At 41.1% G+C, this 23,777-nt stretch overlaps 1 protein-coding gene across 1 annotated transcript in view; it reads left to right on the top strand.

Moving 5' to 3' along the window:
- cenpi (centromere protein I) overlaps window positions 1–21,170 on the top strand; it is a 53,441-nt gene extending 32,271 nt beyond the window's left edge. Inside the window, exons 14-20 of the mRNA XM_063000550.1 lie at window positions 7,569–7,684; window positions 11,456–11,591; window positions 12,731–12,855; window positions 14,464–14,512; window positions 16,789–17,007; window positions 20,155–20,196; window positions 20,308–21,170. Coding sequence (XP_062856620.1) covers window positions 7,569–7,684; window positions 11,456–11,591; window positions 12,731–12,855; window positions 14,464–14,512; window positions 16,789–17,007; window positions 20,155–20,196; window positions 20,308–20,421 — 801 coding nt within the window. The 3' untranslated portion in view covers window positions 20,422–21,170. The remainder of the gene's footprint in view (window positions 1–7,568; window positions 7,685–11,455; window positions 11,592–12,730; window positions 12,856–14,463; window positions 14,513–16,788; window positions 17,008–20,154; window positions 20,197–20,307) is intronic.
- The last annotated feature ends 2,607 nt before the right edge of the window (window positions 21,171–23,777 follow it).

Raw genomic sequence — 23,777 nt, 5'->3', positions numbered from 1 at the left:
CATGTTTCACATTGTCCACAGCCCAAGATTTGCGCTCCTTGCACCATTGAAACCGACGTTTGGCATTGGCACGAGTGACCAAAGGTTTGGCTATAGCAGCCCAGCCGTGTATATTGACCCTGTGGAGCTCCCGAGGGACAGTTCTGGTGGAAACAGGAGAGTTGAGGTGCACATTTAATTCTGCCGTGATTTGGGCAGCTGTGGTTTTATGTTTTTTGGATACAATCCGGGTTAGCACCCGAACATCCCTTTCAGACAGCTTCCTCTTGCGTCCACAGTTAATGCTGTTGGATGTGGTTTGTCCTTCTTGGTGGTATGCTGACATTACCCTGGATACCGTGGCTCTTGATACATCACAAAGACTTGCTGTCTTGGTCACAGATGCGCCAGCAAGACGTGCACCAACAATTTGTCCTCTTTTGAACTCTGGTATGTCACCCATAATGTTGTGTGCATTGCAATATTTTGAGCAAAACTGTGCTCTTACCCTGCTAATTGAACCTTCACACTCTGCTCTTACTGGTGCAATGTGCAATTAATGAAGATTGGCCACCAGACTGGTCCAATTTAGCCATGAAACCTCCCACACTAAAATGACAGGTGTTTCAGTTATTTTGTCCAACCCCTGTATGTATATATATATATATATACAGTGTATCACAAAAGTGAGTACACCCCTCACATTTCTGCAAATATTTCATTATATCTTTTCATGGGACAACACTATAGACATGAAACTGGGATATAACTTAGAGTAGTCAGTGTACAACTTGTATAGCAGTGTAGATTTACTGTCTTCTGAAAATACCTCAACACACAGTCATTAATGTCTAAATGGCTGGCAACATAAGTGAGTACACCCCACAGTGAACATGTCCAAATTGTGCCCAAAGTGTCAATATTTTGTGTGACCACCATTATTATCCAGCACTGCCTTAACCCTCCTGGGCATGGAATTCACCAGAGCTGCACAGGTTGCTACTGGAATCCTCTTCCACTCCTCCATGATGACATCACGGAGCTGGTGGATGTTAGACACCTTGAACTCCTCCACCTTCCACTTGAGGATGCGCCACAGGTGCTCAATTGGGTTTAGTCCATCACCTTTACCTTCAGCTTCCTCAGCAAGGCAGTTGTCATCTTGGAGGTTGTGTTTGGGGTCGTTATCCTGTTGGAAAACTGCCATGAGGCCCAGTTTTCGAAGGGAGGGGATCATGCTCTGTTTCAGAATGTCACAGTACATGTTGGAATTCATGTTTCCCTCAATGAACCGCAGCTCCCCAGTGCCAGCAACACTCATGCATCCCAAGACCATGATGCTACCACCACCATGCTTGACTGTAGGCAAGATACAGTTGTCTTGGTACTTCTCACCAGGGCGCCGCCACACATGCTGGACACCATCTGAGCCAAACAAGTTTATCTTGGTCTCGTCAGACCACAGGGCATTCCAGTAATCCATGTTCTTGGACTGCTTGTCTTCAGCAAACTGTTTGTGGGCTTTCTTGTGCGTCAGCTTCCTTCTGGGATGACGACCATGCAGACCGAGTTGATACAGTGTGCGGCGTATGGTCTGAGCACTGACAGGCTGACCTCCCACGTCTTCAACCTCTGCAGCAATGCTGGCAGCACTCATGTGTCTATTTTTTAAAGCCAACCTCTGGATATGACGCCGAACACGTGGACTCAACTTCTTTGGTCGACCCTGGCGAAGCCTGTTCCGAGTGGAACCTGTCCTGGAAAACCGCTGTATGACCTTGGCCACCATGCTGTAGCTCAGTTTCAGGGTGTTAGCAATCTTCTTATAGCCCAGGCCATCTTTGTGGAGAGCAACAATTCTATTTCTCACATCCTCAGAGAGTTCTTTGCCATGAGGTGCCATGTTGAATATCCAGTGGCCAGTATGAGAGAATTGTACCCAAAACACCAAATTTAACAGCACTGCTCCCCATTTACACCTGGGACCTTGACACATGACACCAGGGAGGGACAACGACACATTTGGGCACAATTTGGACATGTTCACTGTTGGGTGTACTCACTTATGTTGCCAGCTATTTAGACATTAATGGCTGTGTGTTGAGTTATTTTCAGAAGACAGTAAATCTACACTGCTATACAAGTTGTACACTGACTACTCTAAGTTATATCCAAGTTTCATGTCTATAGTGTTGTCCCATGAAAATATATAATGAAATATTTGCAGAAATGTGAGGGGTGTACTCACTTTTGTGATACACTGTATATATATATATATATATATATATATATATATATATATGTATATATATATATATACAGTGTATCACAAAAGTGAGTACACCCCTCACATTTCTGCAGATATTTAAGTATATCTTTTCATGGGACAACACTGACAAAATGACACTTTGACACAATGAAAAGTAGTCTGTGTGCAGCTTATATAACAGTGTAAATTTATTCTTCCCTCAAAATAACTCAATATACAGCCATTAATGTCTAAACCACCGGCAACAAAAGTGAGTACACCCCTAAGAGACTACACCCCTAAATGTCCAAATTGAGCACTGCTTGTCATTTTCCCTCCAAAATGTCATGTGATTTGTTAGTGTTACTAGGTCTCAGGTGTGCATAGGGAGCAGGTGTGTTCAATTTAGTAGTACAGCTCTCACACTCTCTCATACTGGTCACTGAAAGTTCCAACATGGCACCTCATGGCAAAGAACTCTCTGAAGATCTTAAAAGACGAATTGTTGCGCTACATGAAGATGGCCAAGGCTACAAGAAGATTGCCAACACCCTGAAACTGAGCTGCAGCACAGTGGCCAAGATCATCCAGCGTTTTAAAAGAGCAGGGTCCACTCAGAACAGACCTCGCGTTGGTCGTCCAAAGAAGCTGAGTGCACGTGCTCAGCGTCACATCATACTGCTGTCTTTGAAAGATAGGCGCAGGAGTGCTGTCAGCATTGCTGCAGAGATTGAAAAGGTGGGGGGTCAGCCTGTCAGTGCTCAGACCATACGCCGCACACTACATCAAATTGGTCTGCATGGCTGTCACCCCAGAAGGAAGCCTCTTCTGAAGTCTCTACACAAGAAAGCCCGCAAACAGTTTGCTGAAGACATGTCAACAAAGGACATGGATTACTGGAACCATGTCCTATGGTCTGATGAGACCAAGATTAATTTGTTTGGTTCAGATGGTCTCAAGCATGTGTGGTGGCAATCAGGTGAGGAGTACAAAGATAAGTGTGTCATGCCTACAGTCAAGCATGGTGGTGGGAATGCCATGGTCTGGGGCTGCATGAGTGCAGCAGGTGTTGGGGAGTTACATTTCATTGAGGGACACATGAACTCCAATATGTACTGTGAAATACTGAAGCAGAGCATGATCCCCTCCCTCTGGAAACTGGGTCGCAGGGCAGTGTTCCAGCATGATAATGATCCCAAACACACCTCTAAGACGACCACTGCTTTATTGAAGTGGCTGAGGGTAAAGGTGATGGACTGGCCAAGCATGTCTCCAGACCTAAACCCAATAGAACATCTTTGGGGCATCCTCAAGCGGAAGGTGCAGGAGCGCAAAGTCTCGAATATCCGCCAGCTCCGTGATGTCGTCATGGAGGAGTGGAAAAGCATTCCAGTGGCAACCTGTGAAGCTCTGGTAAACTCCATGCCCAGGACAGTTAAGGCAGTTTTGGGAAATAATGGTGGCCACACAAAATATGGACACTTCAGGAACTTTCACTAAGGGGTGTACTCACTTTTGTTGCCGGTGGTTTAGACATTAATGGCTGTATATTGAGTTATTTTGAGGGAAGAATAAATTTACACTGTTATATAAGCTGCACACAGACTACTTTTCATTGTGTCAAAGTGTCATTTTGTCAGTGTTGTCCCATGAAAAGATATACTTAAATATCTGCAGAAATGTGAGGGGTGTACTCACTTTTGTGATACACTGTATGTATATATATATATATATATATATATATATATATATATATATATATATATATATATATATATATATATATATATATTAGAGATGCATGAGTACGGATACTAGTATCGGGTATTAGCCCGATACCGCGCTCATTAACTCGTACTCGCACTCGCAAACGAGGCTCCGATACTAAACATCCGATACCTTGTACCTAGTGCACGTTGCTGCGTTAACGCAGGGATTTTCAACCTGTGGGGCGCGAGTGCCTGACCGGGGGGGGGGGCGTGACATTACAAGATTTTTTTACTTCTAAAACTAAAGCAATTCATTTTTCACCCACGGGAGACAGATTGAATTATTCTCACTGACCACGCTCACACGCACGTTTAATGTTATTTAGTTCCGTTTGAAAAAAAAGAAAACCTTCAAAATAGAGCTAACAGCGAAGATAACCGGTTACAAAAGCAGCGACCGCTGTTATAGGACGTGTTTGTGTTCAATACTCTGTTCACAGTGTCGATACAAGTGATTCAGGAGTCGACTCATTTTAAGCTTCTTTTCTCAGTCATCTCTCCGTGTTTACTGTTATAATGAATGATGCGGTTGTAAATAAACACCAACTACTATAGAACATTTTGTGTGACTCGCTTACATTATAAAGCTCAGGCTTAATTATACTGGTTATTACCACAGAGCGGGAGCCGACTCAGAGTCGTTTACGATTTACCGAGGTGAACCACGAATGTATGTGCTGATAGAATCGGCTCAGATGGGATCGGACTGTATTATCCTTTTAAAGTAAATATTTCAATCAGCAGAATCGCATCGCATGTATGATGTGCACAACGTTAATTACGTGCGTTTATTAATGAACGTTAACGTTAGCTTGTCAGAAGCTTTCTCAATGATGTCTGTGCGGTGTTTTTTTTTTTTTTTTTTTTTTTTTTTTTTTTTTTTTTTTTTTTTTTTTTTTTTTTTTTTTTACAATTAGTGATGGCAACCCAAGCAACTGTTCCACTGCACTATTTTACACTAAAAACTACACTATTCCATAATGCTCCAGATTGCATCATTCTAAATAGGTATCGGTATCGGCGAGTACTAAAATACATGTACTCGTACTCGGTTGGGAAAAAATGGTATTGATGCATCCCTAATATATATATATATATATATATATAATATATATATTGCATGATATAAATATCCATATACAGTATATATTGCATATATTTTGGGCTTATGTAAAATCATGAGGTTGTTTTTGACACTTGTACACTGAAATAACATAAATATAGTATAACAAACACTGAAATACAATTGAAAAACAGTTAAATACAATAAAACCTGCACTTTACCTACTGTTTTATTGTTTCCTTATGCTTCTTAATCGTGGAGATGCTTGATCTTGGAATACCGTATTCCGTTCAGTTGAGGCGCATTCACATAAAAAGCAGCAAAATAGCTTTTGCACCGGCTGTGCCATTATTTCCTGTGGAGTGTGTCTGCACAAAGCTTAACGTGACTTATTGTATTAAAACAACGAGCGAAGAATTTCACTAGTATAGAGAACTTATTAGCAGTAATAATTAAGTAAGGTTTAGTGTTCCTGTGTCAATCTTTTAATACATTAAGTCACATTAAGCTTTTTTAAACGATAAGCATTTTAGACTCTCTCGGAAAAGCTGATTCTTACAATGTCTCAGAACACCGAGCTATAACACAAGTTTAAAAGTGAAACAGTGAGGAAAATTCAGCTAAACACAGATACATGTGGAGCTTGTACACAAATGCAGATACGTCTCATATTTGCACTTTGATGACGTTTTACCGCACCGCTCAAGCCAAGCCCTGAACAAAGCGGCAGTCGCGCACACACGTCGAGTTTAAAGTAAATGCCATTGTTATCAGTCTCATCAGATTTTTTTCAGTCCACATTTACTGCATCTTTGCACAATCACAATATTCTACATCTGGACAGAATCATGTTTTAATCCACAATGTCTGCTGCCAGAAGTACAGTGTGAAATTCATAATGGTATGTGCAACCAGCTGGAAAAAATTCCATTGGAAGGTAATGAAGCAGCCTCCACATTTGAGGCAATTTTACTGGACCAGGTGCAACATTTCACAGGAATGCTTTTTGCTTGTGATTCCTATATTCCAAGATTACAATACCTCAAATATACTCCATCAACTCTTGAAGAATGAGAAAATTTGTTCTTAAAGGATTAATGCTGTTTGTATCAATCGTCCAGAACAAAGACCTGTGGTTGAGTCTTAGCAACTCCACCAGACTGGTTAGGTGCTACACAAATTCAGTGGCTGTGTCTGAGGAAGGGAAGGCAGAATTAGGAATCACCTTGACCGTTACACTAGGACACTATGAAACAGGACACTAGGCATTGCTGTTGTACCGACAAGGTGATTCCTGATACCACCTTCCCTTTCTCAGACACAGTCACTGAATTTGTGTAGCACCTGACCAGTCTGATGGAGTTGCTAAGACTTGACCACAGGCCTTTGTTCTGGATGATTAATACAAATTGCATTAATCCTTTGAGAACTTCAAGAGTTGATGCAACAGTAATGCCTAGTGTCTATATAGTTTAGGCCCCAGCACTGTGAAGGAATACTGAGAGCAATAAAATAAGTGTTCTGTAGTTTCACATGTTGAATGAGGCTTTGTTTTTGCCCGCAGCCCTCCTCAGCTAATGCCTAGTTTACACTACACGATTTTATTTTTGCCCTGATTTACGCTCGCAGACTGGTCACCGGTAGATGTGGCAGCTCAGAGGCAACTCTGCGTTCGCTCGGGGCTCGAAACTCTGCTCTCGATCGCTACGTGTGAACTGTTCAACGACTCGATCCAAGCGACTTTAGAAAAATATTTTAATGTTAAATATCTGGACCTGTCAGCGAGTCAAAATCATGTAGTGTGAAAGGCGAGTGGCAGCGAGTGCTATGTCGAACTACAGCCAATGAGAACGCAGGATACGGGGTGAGGGGAAACCCAGAGGAGAAGTGTAAAAGCGTAGGACAAAGGGCATAATATGATTTCTATCAGAATACATCGGCACACACACAAGCTTTACAGTATTTGTGATCTTATCGTCCATGCCAAACCATAATACAGACAATGCATTGCAAGAAATATTTATTTACCTTCAACTCACTATAGAACAGACCATCCCTGCTGGTCACCTGCTTTTACGCTGCACATCAGCGCACTAAAAATGTTGATCGCTCGCTTATTGTTGATGTGCATTTTTGGACATGGTATCATTAAACCCCTCGTCACTTCTCGCATGTGGTTTCGTGACAAAACGTACTTTGGGAGACCAGACAGACTCGTCTGAGATTCCACATGGTGATAGATCGTGTAGTGTGTGACCTCCTATCGCTGATCAGTCGTGTAGTGTGAAATCCACAATGACTAAAAGACTCCCGATTGCAAGAGATCCAGTTGTGTAGTGTAAACTTGGCATACGGTGGAAGTGCATAGAAGACAAAGCAAAAAAAAGAAAACATTAGCTTTGCTACATCAATACATTATGGGTTATTTCATCCACTTCTGTTCATTGTTTGTGTTGCTGAGTAGCTTTTGACTCTCCATACTGATTGTGCTCTGCTATTCTCCTCACAGTGTAGTGTCATTGAGTGTTTAAACAACATGCTGACCAAGTGGCTGACCTGGCATTCAGTCAACGCTCGGGAGGAGGACACTCCTTCTGGCATTAGCATCAACTGCAACAGCACAATGTAAGCAGCCAAACGTTTTTTTTTTCTTATCTACACTGAGAAATACATACATTCTTACTGAGCGAGCATTGTAGGAGTGATTACAAGTGTGTTTGTAAGGTCATGTTAAAAAAAATAGTGTTTTTCTTGCTTTTTATAACATTAAAACCACCTCCTTGTTTCTACACTCACTGTCTATTTTATCAGCTCCACTTACCATGTAGGAGCACTTTGTAGTTCTACAATTACTGACTGTAGTCCATCTGTTTCTCTGCATGCTTTGTTAGCCCCCTTTCATGCTGTTCTTCAATGGTCAGGACTCTCCCAGTACCACCACAGAGCTGGTATTATTTAGGTGATGGATCATTCTCAGCACTGCAGTGACACTGACATGGTGGTAGTGTGTGTTGTGCTGGTATGAGTGGATCAGACACAGAAATGCTGATGGAGTTTTTAAACACCTCACTGTCACTGCTGGACTGAGAATAGTCCACCAACCAAAAATATATCCAGACGACAGCGCCCCGTGGGCAGCATCCTGTGACCACTGATGAAGAATATAGCAGCAATAGATGAGCGATCGTCTCTGATTTTACATCTACAAGGTGGACCAACTAGGCAGGAGTGTCTAATAGAGTGGAGAGTGGACCATTAACTCCGCTATAACCTTCACTATACAACTCCAAACTAACCAGTATACAACCCTTTGGAACATGACTCAAACAGCACCTAGACACACGGAACCCCCCCACTTCCACCCAATGTTTTCATTGGGAAAAGTTGGAAAAGAGTTAAGGATACTTAATACTCTAACTATTCAAATCCAGGCTCTGCTATGCAGCCACTGTTGGGCCCTTGAGCAAGGCCCTTAACCATGTCTGCTCCAGAAAAGCTTTACAATGGCTGGCCCTGCAAGTGTGTATGTATATATAACAAATACAGGCATTCTTTTCCTCTTCTATTTAACTAATTATTGCATTTTTGCAAGTAATTGTTTTGCCCATTCTTGCTTGATAAAGCCATCATCAGCTCAGTGTGATTTCTCTCTTCATGCACCATACATTTTCATTATTAGACAAATCTGGACTGCAAGCAGGTCAGTCAAGCACACACGCTGTGTCTATAAAGCCACGCTGCTGTTGCGCATGCAGAATGAGGCCTGGCATTGTCTTGCTGAATAACAGATTTTACCTTGACAGCATATTTCACTCTAATACCCCAATAAATACGTCAGTGTCAATGGTACCATCACTTAGTCATTTATGATTTGGGTACCGATGCACCCCTATACCATGACATATGTTTGCTTTTGCACCTTTTGGTCAAAACAGTAGTCTGAATGGTACTTTTTGCTCTTTACATTTCCATTTTTGACATTTAGCATTATCCAAAGTGACTTACAGTATACAGTCTAAGCAATTCAGTGTTAAGGGCTTTGCTCAAGGGCCCAACAGTGGCAACCTGGCAGTGGTGGGGTTTGAACCAGCAACCTTCTGCTTACTAGTCCAGTACCTTAACCGCTAGGATACAACTGCCACACATGACAGTAACATCATGTTAACAATTGTAATTGAAGTTTGGACAATCCCAATGCAAACTGGAGGCATGTTCGAAGGTACATTTACATTTTCAGTATTTAGCAGATGCTTTTTATCTAAAGCGACTTACAGTATACTGTCTAAGCAATTGAGGGTTAAGGGCCTTGCTTAGGGGCCCAACAGTGGCAACCTGGCAGTGGTGGGTCTTTCTATTACTGATCAAGTACCTTAACCACTAGGCTACAACTGCCCATTTACATTTGAAGCATTTAGAAGATGCTTTAATCCAAAGCGAGTTATAATTTTGGCTGATACAGGTTGAGCAAATGAGGGATAGGTGCCTTGCTCAGGGGTGCAAAAGTGGCAACTTGGTGGTGGTGGGGCTTGAACCGCCCTAGGATAGTTGTGGCAGTCCTAGGGCAATGGACTGTCCTCTTTACAACAGAGAACCTGAAAACAAGCTCAAATGTGAAGTCATTTGACCATGGCACATGATTCTGGTGTCTTTTGGTATGGATTTTTAATTTGTGTAAAAGAGCTTCCGGTTGCATCTGTGATGCAGTGGTGGACTGTGTTAAGTGAGAACAGTTTTCCGAAGTACCTTTAAACTCATATGGCTATACACTGATCGGCCATAACATTAAAACCGCCTTTTTGTTTCTACACACACTGTCCATTTTATCAGCTCCACTTACCATATAGAAGCACTTTGTAGATCTACAATTACTGACTAGTCCATCTGTTTCTTTACATACTTTTTTTTGCCTGCTTTTATCCTGTTCTTCAATGGTCAGGACCATCACAGAGCAGGTATTATTTAGGTGGTGGATGACAATGACATGGTGGTGGTGTGTTAGTGTGTGTTGTGCTGGTATGAGTGGATCAGACACAGCAGCCCTGCTGAAGTTTTTAAATACTGTGTCCTCTCACTGTCCACTCTATTAGACACTCCTACCTAGTTGGTCCACCTTGTAGATGTAAAGTCAGAGACGATCGCTCATCTATTGCTGCTGTTTGAGTTGGTCATCTTCTAGACCTTCATCAGTGGTCACAGGACGCTGCCCACGGAGCGCTGTTGGCTGGATATTTTTGGTTGGTGGACTATTCTCAGTCCAGCAGTGACATTGAGGTGTTTAAAAACTCCAGCAGCGCTGCTGTGTCTGATCCACTCATACCAGCACAACACACACTAACACACCACCACCATGTCAGTGTCACTGCAGTGCTGAGATGACCCACCACTCAAATAATACCTACTATGTGGTGGCCCTGTGGGGGTCCTGACCATTGAAGAACAGGGTGAAAGCAGGCTAAAAAGTATGTAGAGAAACAGATGGACTACAGTCGGTAATTGTAGAACTACAAAGTGCTTCTATATTGTAAGTGGAGCTGATAAAATGGACAGTGAGTGTAGAAACAAGGAGGTGGTTTAAATGTTATGGCTGATCAGTGTACATTACAACACACACTCACACAATATGGACAAAAGTATTGGAGCATTGAAGAACAGGGTGAAAGCAGGCTAATTTGTAATATCCAAACTTTAAATTTTCGATCCACCAACGAATTTTAATCATTTTAACAATTCTAATTAGTGTATTGAGCCAATTTTATACCTACCTGTCTTTAGCCTTTAGTAAGGATTTTCTTTCTTCATGAATTTCATCTTCCAAATTTCAACATCAGAACTATAATTGAGCTTATTTTATGTAGGTGTATAAAATAATAACCAAAATTTATCCAAAAATCTTACTTGTGAACCAGCTCACTCTGCTTTTTTACAGCCCGTTTTGATTTTACTTATCTGAGACTTAATTAAAAAAAAAATTGTCCACACAGATCATGGTCAGCCTTTGTTTTAGCTACATATACCTTAGTGCTCTGTAGAATTGGGTTTAATGGACTGTGGTGAATGTCCCTTACCTAAGTGCTTTGCCTCATGCTGCTGTTTTCATTATCCATATTATTAAATTACTCTGAGCTGCAGTGCAGAATTATGAGCAAGGCCAAAACTACATTCGGATGCTGGAATAAGCCACACATCAGGGTGATCCTTTTATTTTAATGTAGGTTTTTAGCCTCTGTGGTCTGAGAGATGCATCATGGTTAAAGTGAGCACAGGTAATGTCTACTTAATGGGATTTAGGACGTGTGTGTGGGAGAGAGATTAAATTCTGTAGTTTTATATTTTACTAACAGTGCTATAAATATTTTTTGTTAGTTGAGAACTTACAGAACATATGTTCCTCTGCAGGACCATGACCAAGTCTGGGATTGTGGATACAGTCACGGAGCTCATACGCTTTGTGGGACGTCTAGCTACAGAGGGACTCAGACTGGAGAATTGTCATGTCTTACTTCTTAATCAAACTCTTACCTTCTATGAGACGGTAAGTTCATCTGGGGTTGACGCCTTTCCAAATATCTTCTCATTCTTTAAAAACAAATGGCAGAATGAACAGGACAGTAAACCACAAAACAAACTGTACGAAATAGAGCCAAAAGTAGGACAAACCTACACTAGAATGGACAGTCGACAAAATCAAACCATCCTCTCAAGATGCCGAATCGGACACACTAAGCTAACACACAAGCATCTCCTCACTAGGGAAAATGCTCCAACCTGCTATCGATGTAAAGAGAGACTAACAATTAAACACATACTGATAGACTGCAAAACACTAAACTCAGAAAGACTGAGGTTTTTTAATGAAAACGAGAAACGAAATGTGCTTAAATCTACAGCACCAGGGAAAATAATTAATTTTTTAACATATTTAAATTTAAAACATCTTTTATAGTTCGTTTTAAATTACACAAAGTGAAGAAGCAACTTGAGTACCGCCGTATAAATGACCCCAGCGTGTCGGTACGGGTTGGATTTAGTAAACTTTGTTAGCCCCCTTTCATGCTGTTCTTCAATGGTCAGGACCCCCGCAGGACCACTACAGAGCAGGTATTATTTGAGTGGTGAATCATTCCCAGCACTGCAGTGACACTGTGAACACTGATGAAGGCCTAGATGAAGGTCTAGAAGATGACCAACTCAAACAGCAGCAATAGATGAGCGATCGTCTCTGATTTTACGTCTACAAGGTGGACCAACTAGGTAGGAGTGAATAATAGAGTGGACAGTGAGTGGACACGGTATTTAAAAACTCCAGCAGCGCTGCTGTGTCTGTCCCACACAGAGCCCTGGCCTCAGTCCCCCCTGAACAGCTTTGGGATTTGAGCCAGGCCCTCTTGTGCAACATCAGTGTTTGACCTCACAGATTCTCCTCTGGATGAATAAGCAGAAATTTCCACATACACACTCCAAAATCTTGTAGAAAGGCTTCACAGAGGAGTGGAGGCTGTTGTAGCTGCAAACTGGATTTAGAATGGGATGTCATAAAAGCTCCAGTATGTGTAATGTTAGTGTCACAATACATTTGTCTATGTGATGTATATCAGAATAGCCAATGGGCATCTGTTGTTTTATCGAGTGAGTTGTTTAATGTCTATGTGCTGCTGTTTGTGTTCTACTTAGGCTTGTGACATGCTGGAGAAGTACAACTTGGCTCTGATTATCTTGCCCCCAACTGGTGTGTTTTATCCAGCTCTTCTTGCCACAGACTCGGTTACTGTAGATCGACTGGGCTACATCATGTACAGGTAAGCAACAGAAAGTTTACATATAGGCCTGCAGTGATTGCTCAATATACTGTAGATCACACTGTAAAGTACTGTCTAATTATTTTGTTATGAATCTTGTCACTTGTCTTTTATGAAAATGTCTGGGTTATGTAAGCAGTTTGGTAAATTTGTAGCAGCTATGTTGTAATCTGTGATGCTTGCTGGCATCAAAGTAGCTCACTTAAAAACATGTATATACATATTATTTATATAAATATAAACTTTTAAACATTTATATTTATATAAACAATTTAGTTAACTTCAGAAATCAGTTGTATATAGATAGATAGGCAGATAAATTAGATAAGATGGATGGATGGATGGATGGATGGATGGATAGATAGATAGATAAGATAGATAGATAGATTAGGTAGGTAGGTAGATAGATAAGATAGGTAGAGTAGGTAGGTAGGTAGGTAGGCAGGCAGGCAGGCTGCCCAGTACAGGTACAAGGCAGCGAAATGCAGTTAGCATCTACCAGAATAGATAGCAAATAGTAGCATTGAAAAAAACGGAGAATAATAGTAAACGTAGATATCTACGATATATATAATTATAGCTATAGCTATTTACATATATGGCATTATGTTTATGTACATAGTACTATATATATAATAGTAATAACTGTGTAAAAACACTGCTAAATAACTATACATGTACCGGTAAACATTTGTGCATATACACCGACCAGGCCTAACACCAGTGGGTGGGATATATTCGGCAGCGAGTGAACATTTTATCCTTAAAGTTGATGTGTTAGAAGCAGGACAAATGGGCAAGCGTAAGGATTTGAGTGAGTTTGACACGGTCCAAATTGTGATGACTAGACGACTACGTCAGAGCATCTCCAAAACTGCAGCTCTGGTGGGGCGTTCCCGGTCTGCAGTGGTCAGTATCTATCAAAATTGGTCCAAGAAAGGAACAGTGGTAAACTGGCGACATGGTCATGGGTGGCCAAGGCTCACTGATGCACTTTTGCAACCCATTCACTTACTCACTCACTTTCTTAACCGCTTATCCAATTAGAGTCGCAAGGGGGTTCTGGAGCCTATCCCAGCTTTTCAATGGGCGCAAGGCACACAGTAACACCCTGGACGGGGTGCCAGTCCATCGCAGGGCAGACACACATACACACACCCATTCACCTATAGGGCAATTCAGTGTCTCCAATTAACCTGACTGCATGTTTTTGGACTGTGGGAGGAAACCCACGCAGACACGGGGAGAACATGCTCAGAACTCCGCACAGAAAGGACCCGGACCGGCCCGTCTGGGGATCGAACCCAGGACAGTGCTACCCACCGAGCCACCGTGCTGCCTGCAACTGATTCAGTGACAGTTAATGTAGCCAGTAGCCTTTTTTACCAGTTTATTTATTTTACATGTTATTTAATGATTAAAAACTTGGACCATTTAGGGCTGAACACAGTGTTGTGGCTTATTAAAATGAATTTATTTGAAATGTACAATCCTTGATGATTGTGTATTAATTAGATGTGGGGGAATCAGACTGTTTTTCTTTTCTTTAGCAATTGGATTAAATGTGTTTCTCCTCTAAACAACACTCACACTTATTTTTTCCCCCAGATACCGGAAGAATCTGACCCTGGCCAAAAAACAGGAGCAACAAAGTGAGGTAATACAATATTGTGCCAGAAGACGAGTGATTATTTATTTCATGTATTCCCCAGCTGTGCCTTCAAGGCTTTTGTTTTTAAATAATGCACATTTAATGGATGAATTAAGGAGAACTTAAAGCTGCGCTTTAGGAATACATAACGGAGATTTTTCAGACTGCTGATCTAGCCTCTACCTCTCCTTTTCATGATAAAAGGAGACAAGCAGCAAATGGTGCCCCCCGGCACAGCAAGGATAAAGACATTGCTCTGAATAAAAAGGCTCATGGGCATTCATGTTGGTTAAGGGTTTTCTACATCATCCAGAGCACTGTGTGGATGATGTAAAAAAGACTAAATTAGGTTTGGTAGGTCAAGAAAATCTGTAATTACTCAAATTAGATTGTATCCCTGTTGGCTGCCCTTTAAAACAACATAATCTGCTTTGTTGCGAGATGTACACAGATCAGCCATAACATTAAAACCACCTCCTTGTTTCTACACTCACTGTCCATTTTATCAGCTCCACTCACCATATAGAAGCACTTTGTAGTTCCACTGACTGTAGTCCATATGTTTCTCTACATACTTTTTTATGTCTGCGTTCACCCTGTTCTTCAATGTTCAGGACCACCACAGAGCAGGTATTATTTAGGTGGTGGATCATTCTCAGCACTTCAGTGACACTGACATGGTGGTGGTGTGTTAGTGTGTGTTGTGCTGGTATGAGTGGATCAGACACAGCAATGCTGCTGGAGTTTTTAAACAGTGTCCACTCACTGTCCACTCTATTAGACACTCCTACCTAGTTGGTCCACCTTGTAGATGTGAAGTCAGAGACGATCGCTCATCTATTGCTGCTGTTTGAGTTGGTCATTTTCTAGACCTTCATCAGTGGTCACAGGATGCTGCCCACGGGGCGCTGTTGGCTGGATATTTTTGGTTGGTGGACTATTCTCAGTCCAGCAGTGACAGTGAGGTGTTTAAAAACTCCAGCAGCGCTGCTGTGTCTGATCCACTCATATCAGCACAACACACACTAACACACCACCACCATGTCAGTGTCACTGCAGTGCTGAGAATGATCCACTACCCAAATAATACCTTCTCTGTAGTGGTCCTGACCATTGAAGAACAGCATGAAAGGGGGATAACAAAGCATGCAGAGAAACAGATGGCTACATTCAGTAATTGTAGAACTCTATATGGTAAGTGGAGCTGATAAAATGGACAGTGGGTGTAGAAACAAGAAGGTGGTTTTAATGTTATGACTTATCGGTGTATTTATATACTGTATGGTGACTGAAGTATTGGGACAAGCTTCTTAATCAGTCCATTATTCACAATGCATGGCTATTAAGCATATAGCCTAAACATATTATTATAAGCTGGAGGCATTTAGGAACCACAGCAACTTAGCCATGAAATGGAAGACCATGTTAAATCCAAAGCGGTGTCACAGAGTGCTAAGCCACATAGAGCATATAAGTTGCCAACACTCTGCTGACCCAATAACTGGGTAGTTCTGAACCTTCAACCTTAATATCAATACAAAAAACTGCCAAGAGCTTCAGGGTTTCTATAGCAAGCCTTACATCACCAAGCACAATGCCAAATGTCTGGTAAAGTGGTGTAAAGCACACCACCACTGGATTCTGGATCAGTGGAAACATGTTCTGTGGAACAATGAATCATCCTTCTTTATCTGGCAGTCTGATGGACGCTCCTGGGTTTGGCAGACGCCAGGAGAACGTTAACCTGCCTGATTGCATCGGGCCAATTAGAATAGAATAGAATGGCTTTATTTGTCATATATACACATATACAGATGTAAAGTACAATGAAGGGCCCAACAGTGGCTGCATGGCAGAGCTGGGATTCTAACTCTCAACCTTTCAGTTGATAGGTCAAAGCTCTACTCATTAGGCTACCACTGTCCCAGTTTGTAGTTGTAGTTTGGTGGAGTATGAATAGTCCCATGGGGTTTGGTCTAGGCCTCTTAGTTCCAGTAAAGGGATATCGTAATGCTTCAACATACCAATACATTTTGGACAATTGTATGCTTCCAACTTTTGGAAACAGTTTGGGGAAGGCCCTTTTCTGTTGCAGCATGATTGCGCCCCAGTGCACAAAGCAAGGCGTGGTTAGATTCTAGTTAAATTCTAGTTTCTGAGGCTAGCCTAGAATTAGGTGGTGGCTGACTCCACATCTCAGAGGTTGCATGTGGCAGTGCATAGACTTGGTTGTAGACATTTAATGTAGGCAGGTGACTAAACTGTATGTCTTTACATTGCAGAAACCCATTCACATCAGCAGAAGCACATATCAGGAGTTTAATAAGCAACTAGTGGCCATGGTGAGCTGTCTATGGAACTCCAAGTCATTCCTACCCGGCATGGCCATCGAAATCGATGAGCACCTGCTCATCCAAAGCAAAGTGCCTGATCACTGGAGCCGCTATGACCTTGTTTACCATCCTGCGTTTTTCAAGTATGCCATCGAGTTTCATCAGAAGGTCAGTGTCCACCTACAGACATGGTAGTTTTGTAAATCATGCACTTGGGTAAACTGATCACAGGAAACTTGAGTACAGGATTCAGTCTGTAATCTTGTAATAACATTTATAGAAATAGCTCTTGGATTAATTATAACCCCAAATCAGAAAAAGTTGGGACAGCATGGAAAATGCAAATAATACAAAACATTTACTTTGACTTTTATTTCATTGCAGACAGTCTGGTTTTGTCTTGTCAACTTCATTTCATTTATTAATAAACACTCATTCCTGCATTTCAGGCCTGCAACACATTTCATTTCCCCCCCCTTTTTCTCCCACTTTAGCGCATCCAATTTCTGTCCGTCAATCAACCTCTCACTAATGCTGGTCCCTGCTCCTGATTTGGGAGGACGAGGCTGCTCTACGCCCCCTCCAACACGTGCACAGCAATCGAACATCTTATCACCTACACTTGACGAGTGCAGTGCAGTACAGCGCTGTGTACGGAGAGGCACACCCTCTACCGCACTCTTTTCCCATCTCTGTGCAGGCGCCACCAACCAGCCAGCAGAGGTCGTAATCGCACTAGTCTGAAAGAGAGTCCCCGTCCGGCTTAATCCCGCCCCATCTGAACAACTGGCCAATGGTTGTTCATGTGGCTGCTCAGCCTCAGCCGGCAGGCAGAGCCGAGATTCGATACGATGTATTCGAGATCTCAGCTCTGGTGAACAGCGTGTGTTTTTACCGCTGCGCCACCTGAGCGGCCAAGTTGGGGCAGTAAAGCATTTACCACTTTGTACCACACAATTTGGTTGGCTCTATGGAAGTAATTCTGTATGGCTGAGAGTGGTCAGTCTGTGCTTGTGACAACAATCTCACAAGCTTTACACAAAGCTGAAAACACACCATGCCTACTGTGAAGCACAGTGGTGGTAGCATTATGTTATTGGGGCGTTTCTCTTCAGCTAAAATTTGTCAACTGTTTAGAATTGAAGTAAATGACTGCTGCCAAATTCATTTAAATTCTCTGGTAGACAGCTGATTATAGGCAGGAGGTTTACATTCCAGCACAACAACCCTAAACACCACCCCCAAAAAAAGCAGTGGATTAAGGATCTAAAGGTGAATGTTATTCACTGGACAGGTCATAGCCCTGACCTAAATTTGGTAGAAAATCTGTGGATGGGTTTGAAGATTGCAGTGCATTTCCAGCCACCATGAAATTCGACTGAACCTAAACAATTCTGCAAGGAATGGCCAAATACACTCCATTCTAGGTGTGCAAAGTGGATTGGAACAATTTCCAAACAGATTGATGGCTGTTATTAAAGCAAAAGGTGGCTCTACAAGGTACTAAATCAGGGACCGATCTCATTTCCAGCTCTGTTATTGTAGTTTTATGGAAAATGTGTGACGCACGTTTTTTTGTGTGACTCAATATCCAGCTGTGAGACAGAAAAAAGTGACGAAGGGGTATGAAGATTTTCTAAAAGCACTGGATAAATCATGTCAGATTAGTACATCATTAATGTGGTGTTTCTATTATGTGAATTTCACACCTCAGTCCTGCAACACATTCCAAAAAAAAGTTGGGACAGTAAAGCATTCACCACTTTGTAATGTTGCTATTCCTTTTCACCACACTTAAAACACGCTTTGGCACCGAGGATACCAAGTGATTTAGTGTTTCAGCTTTTGTGTTCCATTCTTCCTGCAAACACGTCTTAAGATGTGCAACAGTATGGGGTCGTTTTAAAATTCTCCACACATTCTCTATTGGGGACAGGTCAGGACTGCAGGCAGGCCAATCCAGTACCCGTACCCGTTTTTCTGCAGCCATGCCTTTGTAATGTGTGCTTCTTTTGGTTTTGTATTATCTTGTTGAAAAATGCATGGACGTCCCTGGAAAAGATGACGTCTTGAAGGCAGCATATGCTGCTCTAAGATCTCAATGTACATTTCTGCATTAATGCTGCCATCACAGAAGTGTAAATTACCTTTGCCAAGGACACTGACACAGCCCCATACCATGACAGACCCTGGCTTTTGGACATGTTGATGATAACAGTCTGGATGATCTGGTCTTTGGTCCGGCGCACACAGCGTCCATTTTTTTTTCAAAAAAGACCTGAAAAGCTGATTCATCTGATCGCAATACACGTTTCCACTGTGTGATGGTCCATCCTTGATGCCTCTGAGCCCAGAGAAGTCGACACTGCTTCTGGACTAACATATGGCTTCTTTTTTGCACAGTAAAGTTTTAAGTGGCATTTGTGCATGTAACTCTGTATTGTAGTGCTTGACAAAGGTTTGCCAAAGTAATCCGTCACCCATGTGGTTATATCAGCTATTGTTGAGTGGCGGTTCTTGATGCAGTGCCGTCTGAGGGATCGAAGATCACAGGCATTACTTTAAGCATGCACCCTTGGCTTTATTCCTCCTGATTTCTTGAATCGTTTAATGATGATATGCACTGTAGAGGAAGAAATATGCAAATTACTTTCAATCTTTCATCAAAGACTCAGCCTTTCTGAAAACACATCATGCCTACTTTTGTACCAAACCATGATTACAATCACCTGTTTGGAATCGCATCATTATTTAGTTTTTTCACCTCATTACTAGCCCTAAATTGCCCCTGTCCCAACTTTTTTGGGAATGTGTTGCAGGCTTGAAATGCAGGAATGGAGGTAGATTAACAAATAAAATGAAGTTGAGCTGACAAAACATGAAATATCTCGGGTTCAAACTGTCTGCAATTAAATAAAAGTCAAAGTAAATGTAAGGAACACTGCATTTTTATTTTATTTTATGTACATTGGTTTGTTTATTGACCCCATCAGTCAATGAATGTATGGACCAAATTGGTGTACCTAATAAAGTAATCATTGAGTATATTTGGATTAGCAACACCAAGCAGTTAAGGTTACACATTGAGATAAGTGAGGCATTGATGTATATTTTATTACAGATCTGTTAGTACAGGAGTACAGTTTATAATTCATGGGAGTTGCATTAAGCCTTATTTTCCATCGTTTAATTATACAAGTGCCTTTTTTGGTCCAACTGCACCATCGCATCGCTCTGTTCTAATGAGAGTTAAATGGGAGGAGAGTGATGAATATTTATGCTTTCTTTCTTTCTTTCTTTCTTTCTTTCTTTCAGTGCTGGCCAGAGAGGAACTATGTGGACCTCTCCTCTATAAAGGTATGTTCATTTCCATTTTATTGGCATCTAATAAGAAGACTGATGCAAATGCTCATTAAAAATCAGATTTAAGGTGCTGAATTAATTGTGTTTACATTTTTTTGCCCTCAGTCCGGAAGATATTGGACATGGTATGTGGAGTTTCTCTTCAGCCAGGGCTTTGATGGGCTGAAAGAGTTCATCCAGGTCAATGCTGGCCAAAGCAGCTCATCCAGCTCTGGTTAACTCTGAGTCAGGACTGATGATGGCCAGAGGACCGCGTGTTACCTGGAAACCTTCAGAGACACTGATTTTGCTTTGTTTTTCAGTGCTTTTGTATATCATTTGTAGTTTTTGATATTTAGAAGAAACGACAAATGGAACTGTAAATAAAAGTGTATATTATTTCACCTCTGAATTTGACTAGAGGTTTGCTTAGCTGACGTTTGGACATTTTTACCCTGTCTTGCTTCTGTGTTGCACATCTTTAATATAAGGTGTTTTTCAGCACCCAAAAGGTATCTTGCATCTTTGATGGAGTGGATGTACCAGTGGATTGTTGTTTGTTTTAATATTATATGTAAACTATATAAGTCTTTGCGAGCTTTTATATATTTACAGTTTTTGTTTATGTACAGGTACAAGCTAAATGTCTTTTTTCCTATTGCCCATCGAGCAAATGCATTTTTTTTTTCTTTTTACCTGTTATATTCCATGCACACAGGTTTAGCAGCCCTTGCACTATGTAGATAAATTGCTTTAAACCAGGAGCACTCAGTTAATCATTTCTTTCCCCAGTGTTTAGGCAAAATATTACAGGTTCAGGTTGGCAGAGTGTTAATTGCAGGTTCCAGAAGAGAATGAGTCCAGCAGAATGTGTGTAATTAAAACACAGCATTATCACTTTCTGCAAAGGGTGTTTAAACATTGCTATTGTACTTCAGTGCCACTGTACCATCTGCCTAATTGAGCCATTAAAGCTTGTTTCATCGAAATATCTATTGGTAAGTTTACTAAATACCGGGTCATTTCTGTAGATTCGACTTGATGTGACCATTTGGAGTCATTAAGGTTGTACTACATGGTTTATCAGCAGTTTATTTTGTGATGTGGTAGTGTTGTTAAAAGGCTCAATATTTTTTAATTACTTTGATGATTTAATCACATATACACTGATCAGCCATAACATTAAAACTACACTCACTGTCCATTTTATCACTTCCACTTACCATATAGTTCTACAGTTATTGACTGTAGTTCATCTGTTTCTCTACATACCTTTTTAGCCTGCTTTTACAATGTTCTTCAATGGTCAGGACCCCCACAGTACCACTACAGAGCAGGTATTATTTAGGTGGTAGATGATTCTCAGCACTGCAGTCACAATGGCATGGTGCTGGTATGAGTGGATCAGACACAGCAGCGCTGCTGGAGTTATTAGACACTCCTACCTAGTTGGTCCACCTTGTAGATGTAAAGTCAGAGACGATCGCTCATCTTTTGCTGCTGTTTGAGTTGGTCATCTCCCAGACCATCAGTGGTCACAGGACGCTGCCTACAGGGCGCTGTTGGCTGGATATTTTTGGTGGGTGGACTATTCTCAGTGAGAGTCCCAACTATTGAAGAACAGCATGAAAGGGGGCTAACAAAGCATGCAGAGAAATAGATGGACTACGGTCAGTAATTGTAGAACTACAAAGTGCTTCTATATGGTAAGTGGAGCTGATAAAATGGACAGTGAGTGTAAAAACAAGGAGGTGGTTTTAATGTTATGGCTGATCAGTGTATATGTATAACAATCTGTTAAATACTGTATATTAGTGTATTTTTGAACATTTATGGAGCTGTAGTGCACTGTGAGATGAGCTGCCTCTATAGGAATGATCCTGTAATGTAAACCTATTTGGAAAAGCAAGTGGTTTGTGCTTATTTACTGGTCTTGGTGCTTGTCAGTTGAATGTCATTTATGGCAGAAGCTTTCTAATACATACAGAAAAATAACAGCAATTTTTTTTATTTATTTAAGAAATAATGAATTTTAAAATTATGTTTGTGTTTTTCAAAAGCTAAAACAATCCCCATGAATTTCAGTCTAAAAACTCTTTTACTGACACAGTGATATGACGACATATTTAATTGCTATAAATCATCAAATAGTCTTGTGGTAAAACGTTTTTACTGCTAAAGGTCTTAAGACCTACTGTCCCTTTAATTAAGGGTCCACTGCGAAAATGTTTAGGACATTATTGTTTACACTTTCACATAATCTTTCTGTGTCTCTCAAGTTACTCTTGAATTAATGTCTACTAACTATGTATAATGGCTGTTTAATTGATTTTATTATTTGTTCTTGCTTTAAAGATTTTCCTTTGTATATTTTATATTTATCATTTGAGCTCTGCTATCAGGATGAAATTGATCTAATAAAAAAGCCATAAATGATTTTCCACTATTTCTTTGAAGAAAGTTCAACTCTAAAATCATGACTTAACAGGGCATTTTTTTTTTTTTACAATATTAGCATGTAGAAATATGCATAATACATGTATAACTCTTGCGTGTAACTCTTGTTAGAACCAAATCCACCCATAGTTACCTCAATTATTACTTTTTATTTTACCCTTATAACTTTCTAAGCATACTGAAAAACAATTCAGAATCTGTATTGATTAATATACTGCTTGGACAGTGGGCAGACCCGAAGCTTTAAGCTTGGAAGGATGTGTGCTATAGCTCATACAACTGTTCTTGTTGTTTTACAATTAAAATAAATACAGGGCGGCTCGGTGGGTAGCACTGTCGCCTCACAGCAAGAAGGTCCTGGGTTCGATCCCCAGGTGGGGCGGTCCTTTCTGTGTGGAGTTTCTGTGTGCATGTTCTCCCAGTGTCTGCGTGAGTTCCCCCCAGGAGCTCCGGTTTCCTCCCACAGTCCAAAAACATGCAAGTGAGGTGAAATGGAGATACAAAATTGTTCATGACTATTTGACAATAAACTTGTGAACTGATCAATCTTGTGTAACCAGTATATGCGTGTCCTGTCATGAATGTAACCAATGTGTGTAAAACATGACATTAAAATCCTAATAAATAAATAAAATAAATACAATACTTGAATGAAGCTAGGTGGCACAGCAGGTAGTGTGGGTGGTGTAAAGAAGCATGGTTTATGGGGATCTAAGTTCGATCCTCTCCTTTGATCCTCTCCTTTGATCACTGTATATGGGAACGTAGCCCATGTCAGTGTACACCGATCAGCCATAACATTAAAACCACCTCCTTGTTTTTACTCACTGTCCATTTTATCAGCTCCACCTACTATGTAGAAGCACTTTGTAGTTCTACAATTACTGACTGTAGTCCATCTGTTTCTCTGCATGCTATATAAGACCCTTTTTTATGCTGCTGTGGGTCATTCTCAGCACTGCAGTGACACTGGTGGTGGTGTGTTAGTGTATGTCGTGCTGGTATGAGTGGATAAGACACAGCAGTGCTGCTGGAGTTTTAAATACCATGTCCACTCACTGTCCACTCTGTTAGACACTCCTACCTAGTTGGTCTACCTTGTAGATGTAAAGTCAGAGATAATCGCTCATCTATTGCTG

Source organism: Trichomycterus rosablanca, chromosome 8 (genome assembly GCF_030014385.1).
Source record: "Trichomycterus rosablanca isolate fTriRos1 chromosome 8, fTriRos1.hap1, whole genome shotgun sequence".
Classification (NCBI taxonomy): Eukaryota; Metazoa; Chordata; class Actinopteri; order Siluriformes; family Trichomycteridae; genus Trichomycterus; species Trichomycterus rosablanca.
Note: the sequence above shows the minus strand (reverse complement) of the source record. Positions and strands in the feature narration are given on the sequence as shown.